Source organism: Pelodiscus sinensis, chromosome 2 (genome assembly GCF_052426305.1).
Source record: "Pelodiscus sinensis isolate ZL-2025 chromosome 2, ASM5242630v1, whole genome shotgun sequence".
Taxonomy (NCBI): Eukaryota; Metazoa; Chordata; order Testudines; family Trionychidae; genus Pelodiscus; species Pelodiscus sinensis.
The window spans coordinates 103,547,692-103,563,747 of record NC_143053.1 but is presented as its reverse complement, the minus strand read 5'-3'; the positions used below and the strand labels follow the sequence as shown (position 1 = coordinate 103,563,747).

Sequence of the window (16,056 nt, the reverse complement as noted above, 5' to 3'; positions counted from 1 at the left end):
CCCCCTATTCTTCATTTGTAACTTATTCAAAAAGCAACCTGCCTGCCCCGATCATCCCAAATCAATCTGTGCAAAGGCAAAATGACTTTGAAACTTGGTACCAAAATAAGAAAACATTTTACAATTCTGATCCACAGCCACTGGCACAATTGCTTAGCAGACTTATGGAAAGAACACAGAAACAGAGGCAACAGATTAGAGTAGCCTTAGAAACTGCACCGCTGTTGGCATTGTTAGCCAAAGCAACACAAGCTTAATTACCCACCTCCCTCACCAATAGGACGTATTGTCTCCTCACCAATAGGACGTATTGTCTTTGAAGAGCTTACTGTACAGATGTGATCAAACCAGTATGATGATCCATTCTACTAGGGGTGGGTATAAGTCAGGGTTCTGAAGGCTCAGCAGTTGATGTGATTGGAAAAAACAAACCTCTCATACATTTAAACTTAAATTAGCTTTTGATCTCAGAGCTTTCAGGAACACACGCAGAGAACGCTGGCAATTCTGTTCATGCAGAAGAGTGGCGAGGGAGGCAATTACCTTTCATCTTGATGCAAAACTCCCCCAATAGGTTTTCCAGCTCTGATTCAATGGTACACATATTCTGTGTTGGAAGACAGAAAACGGATATCAGGCCAACCTCCTACTTTTTTATATGTATATAAAGAATAGTTTGGAAAGAAAACACCCCACAATGTTCATTAGATTAAAAATAAATATCTCAAAACGCAAAATTAAAAGCCACCATGAGCCCTGGAATAGACAGATGCAATACTACTGACTTCAGGTCAACTCTGCCTATTTACACCAAGGCTGAATTTGGCCCAGTGCTCTTCTTTTGTTGCGTTTCCAATTTTTGTTCTACCAATGCAATGTCTCAGCCATCATGATGTAAACCAGTGATGGGTAACTGAGGCTAGTGAGTGGGCCACAAGACTGTCACAACCAGGGTGGTCTCCCAGGACAGGGTAGTTCTGCCGACTGCGCTTGCATATCTAGAATTTGCGGGCTGTGCCAATTGAACCCTAGCAGTGCTGTGACTGAATGCAGGACAATGCAAGGTCAGTGTTTTGTGTAATCAGTACGCACCTCACGTCACGTGCTCTCGCTTTGTGTGTGTCATTTTAGAAACACCAATAGAAAAAAAAACCTACGTGGACAGCAACCAGGTGAATCTGGCAACTCTGTACATGGGCAATGATAAAAGTCTTGTGGGCCACACATAGAAACCCGATGGGCAGCAGGTTGCCCACCACTAGTGTAAACTAATCATTTTCTCACTCACCTCCAGCCAAGGATTTTTGCTAAAGTGGGTCTCAGCATGTTGTTATATTTTGAGTAATGTGGAACACACGACGAGAAAGGACTGTGGAGAGAAAAGGGCCATTGGACCCTACCCAATGCCTTTTCTGTATTTAAGGAGATTGCTGTTACTGAAGAGCTGTGGTGATTGTCATGCTACCAAAGCCTCTCTCTTGCTTTGCCATATCGTGATTCAATCACACCTTAATAAATGAGTATGATCAGAACCGATGCAGCAGATGCATTTATGGAAACCATAATATACTGGAATCTACAGAACTGGAAAGAATTTAGAGTCCAGACAAATAGACTAAGGGCAGACTTATGCTTTTTCCTGAACAGTGGCTCCCGGGTGCATGTTCAGATGGCGATATTGTGGCATTACAATATCATGTCACAATGCTCACTTCAGCCATCTCTGGCAGAGTGAAAGCTTGTATTTGCAGGTGGTCTACTGCCCCACGAAAGTAAATACAAACTAGCCCATTATATTTTTAATCAGTCAAATATTTCAAAAGGGGAAAAAGCTGCTCTTCTGTATGGGCTGATCCTGCAGTCCTTATTCAGGCAAAATTCCCATTGAAATCTATGGAAACACTCCCACTGATGTCAACCAGTGCAGCAATGGACTACACAGACTAGCACAGACCTCCGTGTATTCCTTGAAACTTCTGTTGATTTCCGACAAACTCTCTCGAGCTGCTTTGCTGGCAGGCGACATTGCAAATGCTTGCTTCATTTTGTTGGCGCCGTCACAAAGACGTCTTTGGATACAATAGGCTTCATACAGCTCATCCACCTAGCAGAAACAATGAAAGCACATAAAAATAAAGAAACCCAAAGGAATCATAAAATAGGTTCCATTAAAGGAACTGAACAATTCTGAATTTTTTTAAGATACACCAGTGGGCGTACAACTTTAGCTCTGATGCCACCACATTACATTTTAAAAGGGTGGAGTGTAGGAAAACATCCTCTGCTGTAAAACTTCATTAAGGCAACAGAGAGGGTCAACAATTTGTACTTCAGTTCTGCAGGACTCCAGCTACTGTGTTCCAAGCTTATTTTGGGATTTAGAGAACTTTCCAAGCCTCTTTTAAAAATCAATTTCAAGTATATAAAAGAGCTGAATGGCACATCCCTGGGTAGTAGTAACGTCCTCTGATTAGTCTCAAAGTCAGGTGCCATGCTGCATGCACCCTGTGTTTTTTATGGAAATGTGGCTTTGAATATGCATAATTCAAATATGCTTTCTGCAAAATGGGGCATGTGACCTATCACTGAAGGGCTTGCACTCCCCAGAACGTGTATATTCTATGTGTGTGCATGCATCATTCCTATACTCAGTTAGAAATATGTAGTATAAACCTGCTTGTTAATCTAGGTATACCAGTGAAAGTCACTAGTGATACTTAACAGCCCGGTAGTCAAGACAATGATCTGTGAATAGTCTTTTTCCTACAAGTTCGGATTATGATCAGTTCTATAAAGACATGTGACCATGCCACTGGGTGCTGGAGTTGGTCTTGAATTTTGTACTTTTCCACAGAGGATGGGGAACTGAACAAAAACCTCATGCCACAGGGAAATTCTATGTCAGAAATGGGATGCAAACAATGATTGTCTTTAGCTGGCTTTACAGACTGCTCCCCATGCCAAGAGGGTACATGAAAACATTTGGAAATAAAAAGGACTCTGACAAGGATTGAGAAGGTCAGAAATAACAGCTCTGGCCTGAAAAGAATTCACCTGAAATAAGAACTAAGGTAGGAAATTATTAAGTTTCAGGGGGATAATTCAGTTAGTCTGTATCTACATAAACAAGAAGTCCCGTGGCACCTTAAAGGCTAACAGATATATATATAAGCTTTCAGATGCACTTCTGACACAGTAGGTCTTTACCCACAAAAGCTTAGGCCCAAATAAATCAGTTAATTCTCAAGGTGCTATAGAACTCCTCGTTGTTTATGTGGATACAGACTAACCGGGTTGCCCCTCTGAAACTTCTCTTACTGTATTAGGCTTAGCTGGTGGGCTTTGTTTTATTTAAGCTTAGTGACTTACTTTGATCTGTCTTTTATCATGCAATCCCTTAAATCTTCCTTTTTATACTTAATGGAATCACTTTTGTTTATTAATAGACCCAGTTACCTGCGGGGGACAACAGCTGTACAACTCTCTCTTTCATTGATAAAGGGGGCAAACTTTATGAGCTTGCTCTGTGTAAAACTTTTATGAAGGGTTAAGATGGACTTATGTGGGGTTCTGGTCTCACAGGGGCTGTGCACCTAGGTGCTGTGTGAAGTCACAGTACCAGTACTCAATATCAGTACTGAGCTTCCCAGAGCTGATTTGCTCTCCTTGTCCATCCTGCTCTGCTATGGGCTGTAACCCTACACCTGGGCCTTTGCTGGGGGAGACCAGAGCTTCTGTCTCCATAGGCCAGGGTCACAGGGCACCTCAGATGCCAGGCAGGTGGTCTCAGTGGTCTCATCAGCCCTTCAGTTGACAGTCTCACAGGGATCTCTGTGACCCAACCCATCACACCGGAGACACCATGCTGGTGGCCGTGAAATCTTCCTCACAACAAACCACTGCCCTGTTGTGGAGGAGTTTTTCCTAGCAATGGGACAAGACCCGAGTTTCCAAACAAATCCTGGGCCGCTCTGCCGATGCCAAGGAGTGTTATTGGTGAGACCTGCAATACAAACACCAAGACCTGGACCAAGACCCCTGCCGGTGTTCCCTGCAAGCCGTGCACTTGTGCGGCTGCTCAGGAGAGATTCAAATGCCACCCAGCTGATTAGCAGAGCGCCCACAGCTAAGTCCTTTGTTTTTACGAGTGGTGCACATTCCTTTGCCCCCACAGAAGTTTTTTCCACAAATGGATGGAAAAGAGTAGAAGGCACATTGCCGCCTGTATATTGTATATTCCGGTTCAAGCTGTATTTACCAGAGATGGAGAGACAAAGGAAAGATTTTGGTATAAAAGGTTAAGCTGGAACTAACTCAGAGCCTTCTTTTGGATCCAGCAAATTGACGGGACCTTCTGTCTCAGGGTGGGATCCAACCCCTGCAGAAGGGTTGAGAGGATTTTGACCTAACAGGACTCTAAAAAATGAAGTCCTATCTTTGTGTAAATTACCTCCAGTAAGCATGCATGAATGCAGGAACTTTTTTTTTTAATTAAATGTGTGTAATGCTTTTATTTTAAGCATAAAGGTGCTTGGTTAGAAAGAGCCATGTGCTAACTTGTAACTGCTGGCAATACGCCGATCAGAGCCTTCAAGGAGAAAGCAAAGCTCAGGGTATTGGTCTTTTGGCAGACTGGGTAGCTGCGGCTATCAGAATGTAAGGCAGGGAATTGTGCAGCCTTAAACCTGCCTGTGAGAAGGGAGTGGGATAAAGGTCACTACTCAGACAGCTGACAGCCAGAGACCTGATACCTAATTGGAAACTCCTAGGATCTGTCTACACTTAACAGTTTAAAGCGCATCTACAGCAGCGCTTTAAACGGAAAGTGTGGCCATGGCGTGAGTGCTGGGAGAGATTTCTATGTAAATTATCTACACGAGGGGAGTTGCTAACAGTGCCGAAGCCTGATTCACACTGATACTTGATAGTACTGTAACTTGCTAAACTCGGAGGAGAGAGGGGAGGTCAGACCCCTGAGCCAAAAATGTATAGTGCTGTAAAGTACCAGTGCAGATCTGGCCCTGGAGTGGACCATGGGAGTGGGGGAAGATAGGTACAGTCATTCTGAAACAGTGACAGTTGCCTTTAATTCATTTCCTATAGAACACTGAACATCCATTAGATCAGTGGTCACCAACCAGTAGATCGGGATCTACTGGTAGATCTTGTAGCCTCTGACAGGTGATCCTGACTGGTTTGGCCAAGAGGCTGTCAAGTGCCTGCACTTCAGCTGCCCCTCCCCCACTGCTGCTTATCTCCTGCCCTTTGCCTTGGAACTGCCCCTCCTACTGGGGAGCCTCCTGCTTTCTGTGCAAGGGAGAGGAGGGCGCTGATATCAAGATGCCCCCTCCCACCCTGTATCCATTCTCCACAAAGCAGAGAGGGGGCACAACAGGGCTTGGGATGGAGGGAGTTTGCTGGCTGCTTTATGGAGTGGGCCAGGGCCAGGGCAGGGTTGAGCCTGTCTTAGCCCCACTGCACCACCACCCAGGAGCCACCTGAGGTCAGCAATGTCCAGCTGGAGCCCACATCCTGAATTCCTGCCCTAGTCATGAACCCCCTCCTGCACCCTGAGCACCTGCCCTAGCCTCGAGCACCCCTGCACCCAAATGCCATTCCAGAGCCTGTACCTAAAACCCCCTCATACATCCCAACTGCCTGCCCCAAGAGCAGTTCAGAGCCCCTCTTGCACTCCAGATCCCTTAGTACATGACCAGAGTCTGCACCCCAGCCCTCTGCCCCAGCCTGATGAAAGTGAGTGAGGATGAGCAAGAGAGAGAGGATGAAGTGAGCAGGGGCGGGAAGGAGGCGGGGCAAGGATATTTGTATTTGAGGTAGATCTTGGATTGCACTTAAATTTAAAAAGTGATCTTGTGCTTAAAAGGGTTGGAGACCACTGCATTAGATAGTAACAACTTGGGCTAAGATTTTCAAAAGTAACTAGTCGTTTCAGATGCTGATCATCTACCCTCTGAAAATCAGGCTCCTTGCAATGTGTCCCATTGGGCACCCAAAACTCCCTAATCACTTTTGGAAATCTTAGTCCTCACTATCTACCAATGTGAGCCAGTTTTAGATCATTACTTTAGAAGAAAAAAGCTCCACATACTATTAATAATTTCATAAGCTTATCCAACCTCCTTGCTGTGCTTTTCTTTTAAAACTTTATTTTTCGTGTGCAAATTCATTCTAGCTGAGTTATTTGCTGCTGAGGGCCTGTAGCAGTGGGACTTCCACTTGTTCAGATTCAGCAGCCAGCTGCAGCAGACGAGTCTGGTACCTTCATTTTGCTAATGAAACTATTTGAAGAGTTGGAGCTTTAGCTTCACCAGAAGACAATACAAGAAGAGTGTCATATTCGTTCTTTCTACTGTTCCTGCTAACAATGGAGAAGATTCTTATGTATATTCCACTTTTTTTTTAAACTCGTCATGCATTGCATCTTAATGCCGTCTCAGTCATGGATCTTTCACAATAGAATTTGTCTCTATTTAAACTTGTTAGCTTGACTTCATATAGTACCAGCCAGCATGACTTAATTTTATCTACATTAGAAATGAACCTGAAGCATAATGCAGGTGTCTGAACTTTAGAAATGTTCAAATCCTTAATCAAAATTTCCCATTCAGCTCTTGAACAAAAACACTGCTGCCAGTTTCTCAGCTGAATGGGAAACACGAAGTGTGATTGAATAGCTGAGCTCCTTCCCCTACAATTTCAAAAATCCAAGTGTAAAAATCATACTAAAGCTGATTTGAGTTCATAATGGCTGATATAATGTATCTGAGAGGCCTGTAACTAAAACAGAAGGCTGTTTACAAATGAAATGCTTCAACAAAGATTAATGGAAGAAAAGGTGGTCTTGTTAACACTTCAGCATTACATGCCAAGTTTATCTAAGATAGAAGCCGACTACACTTAATCCTTCCAGCTAGCAACTCTCTAGTTTCCATACTAAAGAGCTGCTATAAATAGTTGTCACTTGCTATTTAAGTCCGTAATCAGGGTGGAGCCTAACCCTGTGCTCAAACTCTTTCTGCACGTGTGAAGCTGATTAAAATGAATTCATCTGCCACTGTAAAGATCTACCACCTGTTACTACACTTCCTGTTTTCCATGCTTTGTTTCCTGTACAGAATGACTACAGTTCTTAGCACTGACAGGGCATTGCTGTCATCAGAAGACAGCACAGTTTGTCTTGTTCTGAAAGTTTCTTCTGTTTCTGTTTGTTTTAAAACAAAACAAAAATAATAATATTCCTACATAGATGCCTAACCTCTGAAATTATAAAACTCTCACACAATGGTCTATTTATTTATCACCATGGATTATAGAGCAGTGAACTGACATACTGAGCAAGTAGTATTGTTTTTAGTTCCTCTTGCGTTTAAGATTTCTTTTCATTTCTATTATAAACACAGAGACTGGTGGCTCTGAGCGGGATAGAGATAGCATAGGAGGGATTTAGATAGAAAATGTGCTTTAGGCTATAATTTTGACATGCAGGTTACCTGCAAGGAAGCGCATGTTTTAGAGAGAAAATTTTAACCTATTTCTTAAAGATTTTCTTTGGGATGCATGATTGAGAACAATGAAATTAAAATGTTTTGAGACTGCTTGCATATAATAAGCAGCACGTGTGTTTTTTAAAATGAATCTCTGTATACAATTCATCTATCCTATAAATACATAGTTTGGTCAAGTTGTGAAAAATGTTAATTAGCAGTTATATTGATGACTAGCAAAAATATACTGTGAGTTTGATTCTGATCTAAGGCATACTAGTGTAAATCTAGAGTATACCAACTGACTTGGATTGAATTATTCCAAGCATATGTTGGTGTAACTGAACAGAATTTGGCCAGGTAGAGTGAGGAGGTGTAAAAACTAGTGTTAGCAATGGTAGGATCAGGTCCTACAGTTGAAATCCAGTCTGAGAGTTTTAATGTGGTGTATCATATCAACCTGTGACCTTAAACTTCTTGTCGATGCAAGTATGACTTTTATCTATACCTTTACTGTAAATCCTTATATTTTAGTGTACAGATCAAGGGCATGACCCTGAATTTCCTTTGTACCTACTGAAGGTGGGAAAGTTTAAATGTGCATGTAGGACTGGTGAACCTCAGAAGTGTTCAAGCAGGGGTGGGGAACCTTTTTGGAGTTGGGGCTGCTGACCCATGGAAAAATCAGTGGGGGCCACACACAAGTGAGAAGCCAAAAAAAAACAAAATAAAACCCAAATCCTCACAAACATGGCCCCTGACTAAGAAGGAGAAAGACACTCCCCACATTCCCTTCTCACACCAGAGCCTAGTGGGATCCAAGTGAGTAGATTTTGTGTGCTCCAGTCCCTCAGTAGGCGTGGGGGTCTCTAATGCAAGGAGGGAAGCCCTGAGCCTCAGGGGCTGGATTCACACAAGCAGCCCCTGGGCCTAAGGTTCCCTACCCCTGTTTTAAAGCTTTGAAAACCCTTTCTTTGTTTCTGTCTCAGGAATCACTGCAGCACTTTAAACTACATAGAAGAGAGACTTCGATGGAGGTGGGTCCCTGTGGAGTGGAAGCTATCCCACTGGGCAATGGATAGTTTTCTTAATTACATAAAAGCAGATGCAGAAGAAACATGATAGGACTGTTCATTACCTTACTAATGTGGAACTCCAGCCTTCTCATATATCTTTCAATTGCTTTGATTTGCTGAAAAAAAAAAAAGAGGAATGAAAGATTCTTTTTTCCAATAACTCAGCTGATTATATTTTTATACAGATTCCTTGCACAAATCTTCTCTTCAACTGGTTTTCCTATCTCTAGCCATTGTGAGCTTCAAAGAAACTCTTCCTCTTCAAACTATGAAGCTTTCTTTTTGTACGTGAACCTCAGATCAAGTGCTTTATCTTAGTAATTTACTCAAAAGTAGAACAGGTTGAATTTTTTTCCATCCCAACCTGTTTTGTCAAAAAACAACTCTAACCAAAACACATTTTTGTGGATAACTTTTCACTTACAAATATTTTTCATTTAAAAAGCACCTGCATTTCTTTCATTTAATTTTTTTTATTTTCAGTAAAAAATAAGTTAAATTGCTCTGAGGTTTTCAAAATGCCAAAATGTTACCAGAAGTTTTTAGAATACTGACAATGTTTTGGTTTTTAAGGTTTTTTTTCTTCTTCATTTTCATTATAATTCTAGGGATTTTTTAAAAACATTTTCCTGTGAACTGCTGTTTTTCAACCAGATCTATTGAAAAGCTTGAAGGCCTTTGATTTTTCCTGGATCAGTATGAGGATACAGATTAAAGATACGCTGAAGACTTGGTAGACCACTGGTGTAAACAGGCATAACTCCACTGACGTGCCCTAGGAATAAATTTAGCCTTCTCCTGCATAATGAAGAAGTGGCAGATGTATGTCCTAACTACAGAGCTGCAGCTGAGGCAGTAGCTGTCAGAGGTAGTTCTCCACTGACTTTCTTTGTTTATCTATAGCTATGGTGTCCAACACCCTAGCCACATGTGGCTATTTGGCCAGTTGAGTGTGGCTAGAACTGGTTGGACACCACAGATCTAGAATCAAAGGCTGACCCCCAAATTAATGTGTAACCTGGTTGAAGAGGGTTCTTGCTGAACACCCGGTACATTGTTTCTGACTCCTCAAGGACCTGCTCCTGCTCCCACTGAAGTCAGTGGCCTGCCTCTCCCCTCAGTGGTGGTACTGGATTAGAGAATCAGACTCTGAGAAGCTCTTGGGGCCAGCTGTCTCCAGGTCTGGGTACATCTGGTTCAACTTTTAATGTTTTCTTTGCAACTCCACTGCCCCAGATGTTAACGTACCTTGTCTAGATCATACAGCACACCCTGCAATGAAGAAAGGGAGGAAGATGATGAGTAAGTTGTGCGTGTCGCACCATTCCACTGAATGGTACACTATCACAGTGCCCTATTATGTTTAAATAGCTGAAGTACAAAACAAGATCCTGGGTAGGAGGTCACAGGCCTAGGGTTGCCAACCATGCCTTATTTTTTTCATCTCTACAGCACATTGGGAGATGCTGAGTGCTGCAAAAAGCAGCAAGAAATACCCGTTAAATGTTGGAGAGTATTGCTTATTATTATTATTATTACAGATAATGATAATAGTGGGAGGAGACGCTAAGAAAACAGTCCCTCGTTTTTGAAATGCAATGTTGGCAATCCTAAAGAACTGTTCTTCTAAACTCCCTTATCCCCCCTTTTCCTCCAATACCTGGAAAAGGTTACCCTTGATCTATGCAAGTAGCATACAACATTTTATCATCTGAACTGTGGGATAACACATACCAGCCGTGAATTTCTTTTCATGTCTTTTAACTGAGCAGTTAACTTATCCAGCTCTGTCTGGTGAACTTCCAGATACTCGCTGTAAAGATAAACCAGAAAGGGAATCATGAACCCTGCTCATTTCAGTACATAGGTGGTGCTGATTGCTGACATCTGTGAAGGGAATATTTGTGTAACAAACAGCTATTCTCACCACTTACTGGCTTAAACAAAAGTGCTGACTGTCATAAAAACTCTCCATAGCTTTTAAGTCCTTTGCATGCACAACTTTCATGCTTCACACCAACTAAACAAGCAATAGGAACACTCCTTTAGCTCTTGTTCTTGCTTTCAAGTACATTTAACAGCTGGGTTTTGTGAGAACTCAGTTGCTGTTTAGTTCGCAGGCTGCCTCTTTCCTATCACTGTCCTTGGGCCTGTGTAACAAAGGCATTACTGCATTCTGTGATGTTATCTTGTACCACATTGTGTGGTGTGATCAGGGGATTCAACAGCCATGCTAACCCCCTGGGCAAGGTGATGGGGGGGGGGGGCCCAGCTCCACACTTCAAGGGGTGGGGCGAGGCCTGAGGCAGAAGGGGCATGGCCGATGGCAGCGAGGCCTCAGTGCCACCCAGACTACAGTGTCCCCTGCCCTGCAATGTTGCTGGCCTTGCCAGGCAGCTCTAAGAGCCACCTGGCGTGTGCTGTGCAGTGCTCCAGTGGCAATTTAAAGGGCTCGGCGCTCCATGCACTGCTGCTGCCACAGTGGCGGCTGGAGCCCTGGGCCTTTTTGAATCATCAGGACCTGGGATATCTGCCCCTTCTCCCTTCCCCACATCCCATTGTCAGGCCTGGACATCCCATTGATAGGAGGCAAATTAGGAGCAAAAGTCTAGGGATGAAATCCTAGTCCTATTGAAGTCAGTGGGAGTTATGCCACTTGGGGTATGTCTACACAGCATCGTTATTTTGAAATAGCTAACTTAGTCCGTGTCTATACAGCAGGCAGGTATTTCGGATTAATGCCGAAATACTGTCAAGCTAGAAGACTTCTTACTCCGACTCCTGTAACCCTCATTGTATGAGGAGTAATGGAAGTCGGAGGAAGAGTGCTCTATTTCCAAATAAGTGCTGTGTAGATGCTCCCAGTTTCGAAATAAGCTACACAATTGACGTAGCTCAATTTGCGTAGCTTATTTCGAGTTCAGCCCTGTTGTAGATGCACCCTGACTGTAATAGAGCCAGGATTTCACTCAGTGTGTTTTTGCTTCCTGTCTAGAAGTGGGTTTAACACAGGAGAGCAGAAATCAGCAGTTGGATTTACCCTCCCATGACCGAGGCTCCCCACTCCTGTGACCCATGGCTTTCAACTCTAAAGTAACCAAGAAAGCTGCAGTCATCTAGTGATAAACTCCCTTACTCCAATCCATTCTTTAAGGCCCTGTAGACCTCTTCCATCCTTTTAGGCTGGGGCTCTTTGGAGGCACTGCTGTTCTTATGTCCCAAATTGTGCGCCTTCTTCACCTTTGTTTGGGGTTTCTTAAGGCCGGAGGAATTTTCAACAAAAGAGTTACACCTGCAAAACAGACATGAAAGGAAAACACTATCAATCCCACTGATCTCAAAGGAGCATTGCCAGACAGTCTCTCTTCCAGCTGAAAGTCATCTTACTATTGTCTGCTGGAGGACTGTTTGTTTACGGGTTAATAGGTCTGAACTGTACCAAGCAGTCTTGTGCTCAGGCCATCAGTATCTGATGTTCCAGTTGTTGAGACCTGAATGCCTCTTTGGTAAACAGTAGCTTATGCTTGAGGCTTGCCCATGACACACAGCTCTGTGCATCTTCTACTGGGTCTGTCCCAACCCGCAATACTAGGGAACCACAGAATGCTTGAACAGGAAGAGACCTTGGTGGGGAGGGGGGAAGAGGTCTTCTAGTCCAGTCCCCAGCAGCCATGCCTAAGCTATACCCAGTTTGTGAGAACAAAAGGCAATTTTCAATACTACAGCAACTATATGCTACTGAATAGTGCTGTCTGGCTGTTTGTACAGTACACAGCCCAACTGGGCTCCGGACTCAGTCATGGCCTCCAGGCACTATTGCACTGCAAATAAATAATACGTTTACTATATTGACGTTCCCTCACATGGCTTCTGAAGATTCCCACTGAATTCTTGTCTCTACTTTTCCCCCGCTTCACTGAAAGCTTAAAAAATAGTAGGATTTAATCATATTAACAGTAACTTACATCTACACAGCCCAGACTGGGTCAAGCTAGCTGATATGCTTAACAAACAGCTGCCCTGACAGCCTTTTGAAGTTTGTGCTCAGGTTCAGAAGCCTAGGGATGGGCGTGGGCTTCAGACAGCTCTGGGCAGTTTACATGTTGAAAGATCACACGACTGTGTAATTTAATGGACTAAAATCTATACTCTAAGATGCCAGCAAAATTCCTCTAAGACTGAGGCCGGAGGTGAGCCCTATATTAATAAACATAAAGCCTAATAGATTTCTGGCAGTGAAGAAATGGGGTGTCTTAATTCTCCACGAGAGAAAGCAGAGTTGCACAGAGAATAAACAGAGGTAGTCTGACCTATAACACACAGATTTCACTCTGGATATGGGAAGATTTTTGGTTTCTGTCCTCAAAAGTTCCAATTCTTGAGCTGAAACTTCTCCACCCTCAATCCACACCAAATCATACTACTTGCCTAGATCGTCTTTCTTGGAGACCGCTGAAGCCAGCGAAGGATTGACTTCTAATAATCCCATTGGGACCACCAGGGGAGAACGAATGTGATCCTACTGACATGATTTCCGGCAGCCTGGAAGATATTCCTGCAAGATAACCGAACAAAGATCAGTGACAGTGGTAAGTTGCAGACAGGTTGAAGACAGACTATACTGCATTCATCAGACGTGATAAAGGGTAAATGAATCCCACAAGGTGAATGGAGTCATGAGATGATTAGATGTTTACAAACCCGACTCTCTACTTCAGTCTGTTTATAGGACAACCCAGTTTTCAAAACAAAGCCAGGAATGTCTGCAAAGGCAATTTCTCTATTTCATTCACATGGAAAATACAAGGGATGGTCAGAGTCTTGCAGTTGACTGACTCACATTACTAAACAGTAATTTTCTCTGAAGTAAACTCTTCCAGTTTGTACATCTACCTTTTATTCCAGATTAACATTATTAAATGTCTATGGACCAACCCAAGAGCAGCTTTCTTGAAAGAATTACATTCTAGATGTGAAAAAAACAGGCTAGAGAGAGAAATGTCATCCACTGGGTTCAGCACAGGACGGAAGCTAGACTTAGATTTAGACTTTTGAAAACTCTGATAAGTCTTGTAGCCTTGGAATATTTATTAACCAACCTCCCTTCCCCCACCTCAATCTCCCGCTGTGTGAAATGAGAACACACAGTTTCTTACTTCATATGGATTACTCAATTTTGAAATCTCTGAAGACTAAAAGGTATGCATTATTACAATAAGGCAATGACGACAGTTCATTTAAAAATATAACTAGTCCTAAACCGGACATGTTAGCTTTCCTTATATCAGGAACTGTGTTAGCATCTTATTGCAGAGAGCGATGGGGGTAGAAGGACAATAATGTGGGTATATTGCAGGGAAGAGACAGGAATTATCTGTGTGGTGATGTGAGGGGCAGGGGGAATTCACTGTCAATTCATTAGACTCTTGGTATCTAGTATGGGAAGCATGTTATTTGTCCTTTTCACCATCCCACAGGAAATGAGCTGGAGATTTCAGTTAATTTCCAAGTTGTATTTTTAAATGTGGACACCTGTCTATCACAAATGACTCTTTGCTGAGGTTGCCAGAGGCTGACTGGGTATTCAGGAAGACTGGCTGACCCCTTTACCCTTAGGGGTTGCTGAACAATATTGAGGCAGCATGGCAAGGCACCGAGGTTCAGACTATGCTGTTCTTGCTGTCTGGTGGAAAGAGGACTAGTCCCTGGTCTGATAATCTCTAGGATCTTTCACAAGCTTTAAATTAATGTACTGAAAATAGGCACTGGAGCTATGTAGTAGCTGTATCTTTACTGCATTTCAAATGCATTAGATCAGTGGTGGAAAACCTGTGGCCCTTCAGAGTAATCTGCTGGCAGGCTGAGACACATTTTGCTGACATTGTAGGCATGGCTCATCTACATCTTCCAGTGGCCAGAATTTGCCATTCCCAAGCCAATGGAAGCTGCAGAAAGTTGCAGCAGCTTGTTGTTGAATCAGGCTATGACCACCTTTTCCATAATTACTAGATAAATGTGATCTTTGTTCAAAGCCTTAAGAAGCTCCATTAATCTTTGTGAATTTTGTGCCTAATTTTTTTTAAGCAGCAAGAACCTAAGCATCTGCCTTTAAAATGGGCTAAATATACTCTGTAACATATGATATGCCCTTTCAATATACAGAACATATATTAGGTATTATACTGCTTATATCTCATTAAGCAAGTCTTCAGCTGTGTGCAGGGCATATATGAAAAGCAATTAATAGCACGGTAGTGTAATATTTTAGGAATACAAAACTTGCAAAACTTTGTGCCACGCCTCTTCTCAGATTATAGGGCTTCCACAGATGCCTTCTGTACATCTGTGTCTGTGCCACAATGGCATGTAATCTTATATCAATGCCTTTTTGTTAGGCCTGTATACTTAATTAAGCAGAGCAGTAAATATTAATAAAAGTTAGGGATATGAAAGGTTAAACAGCTAACCGGTAAGCATCACCCTAAATGAGCAATGCTTAGCGGCTCCAGTTAAACAGTAGTGGGTGAAGCAGCACCCCACCCGTCCCAGGCAGAATTAAATGTTGATCTAATTTACATAATGGTATACATCAGAGTTGTTGACTCGAGTCCCATGACTTGAACTCGAGTCCGACTTAAGTCGCCTAGGTGACTCGACTTGAGACTCAACTCGGGTTCATTGTTTGTGACTTGAGACTCGACTTGGGACTTGAACTGTAGTGACTTAGGACTCAACTCGGACTTGACAATGACGACTTGAAGATAACACTGGTATACATTTCCTCTATATATTACTGGAGGTACTCCATCTTGACATCAGGATAACTAAGACTAGAATCATGCCCTACATGAGGATCCACGCCTTGAGCACCCCCCTCTTCTGTGCTGAGTTTCTTGGCTTCCTCTTGATGCTTAGTGCCTGGCAGGCACCACTCAGCACCTTCCAGGATCAAGTTCCCATTTGTAAATACAGAACAGAGTCTGAACATTGATTAGAGTCTGAGTCAAATAGTTCAAACCCAGCTGAGAAGAAACGACTTTGTTCCCCACTGTGTCATGTCTATCTGATTACACTACTTTCGGGTTACCTCCTGTAAGTATAAGATACACTCTCACTCTTTTCTCTAATGACTTTAAAATGGTTAATCTGTGTTCTGCATGCTGCAATTTGTATTGTTTTAAAAATGAGCCCAAGTCAGTAGGAATTGTTGAGTGTTTGCCAGGTTTGATAGGATGATTAGTGCATCTCCAGAGAGACTCTAGAGATGGTGTGAAGGTAAAAACTAAACAGCTAAGACACTCAGCTGGGTTCAACAGAAGTACCATTTATACAGTACATCAAAATTCCTCAAAAAATAAGCAGAACAAAAACAAACTAAGTTTAGTATTAGTGATGAGGACTTGGGCTATATCTGATGAGGTACTGCACATTCAAAACTCTGGTCAGAAGGCTGAAACACTCCACACAATGATATC

General features: G+C 42.7%; 1 protein-coding gene across 3 annotated transcripts in view; it reads right to left on the bottom strand.

Annotated features, from left to right (window-relative positions):
* RIPOR2 (RHO family interacting cell polarization regulator 2) overlaps window positions 1–16,056 on the bottom strand; it is a 114,377-nt gene that overhangs the window by 43,562 nt on the left and 54,759 nt on the right. For all 3 annotated transcript variants that reach the window (XM_075921135.2, XM_006134000.5, XM_075921133.2), the window contains exons 2-8: window positions 13,010–13,136; window positions 11,718–11,873; window positions 10,316–10,394; window positions 9,830–9,853; window positions 8,644–8,697; window positions 1,955–2,104; window positions 544–607 (exon numbers count right to left, since the gene is read on the bottom strand). In XM_075921135.2, the coding sequence (XP_075777250.2) occupies window positions 544–607; window positions 1,955–2,104; window positions 8,644–8,697; window positions 9,830–9,853; window positions 10,316–10,394; window positions 11,718–11,873; window positions 13,010–13,136 (654 nt within the window). The remainder of the gene's footprint in view (window positions 1–543; window positions 608–1,954; window positions 2,105–8,643; window positions 8,698–9,829; window positions 9,854–10,315; window positions 10,395–11,717; window positions 11,874–13,009; window positions 13,137–16,056) is intronic.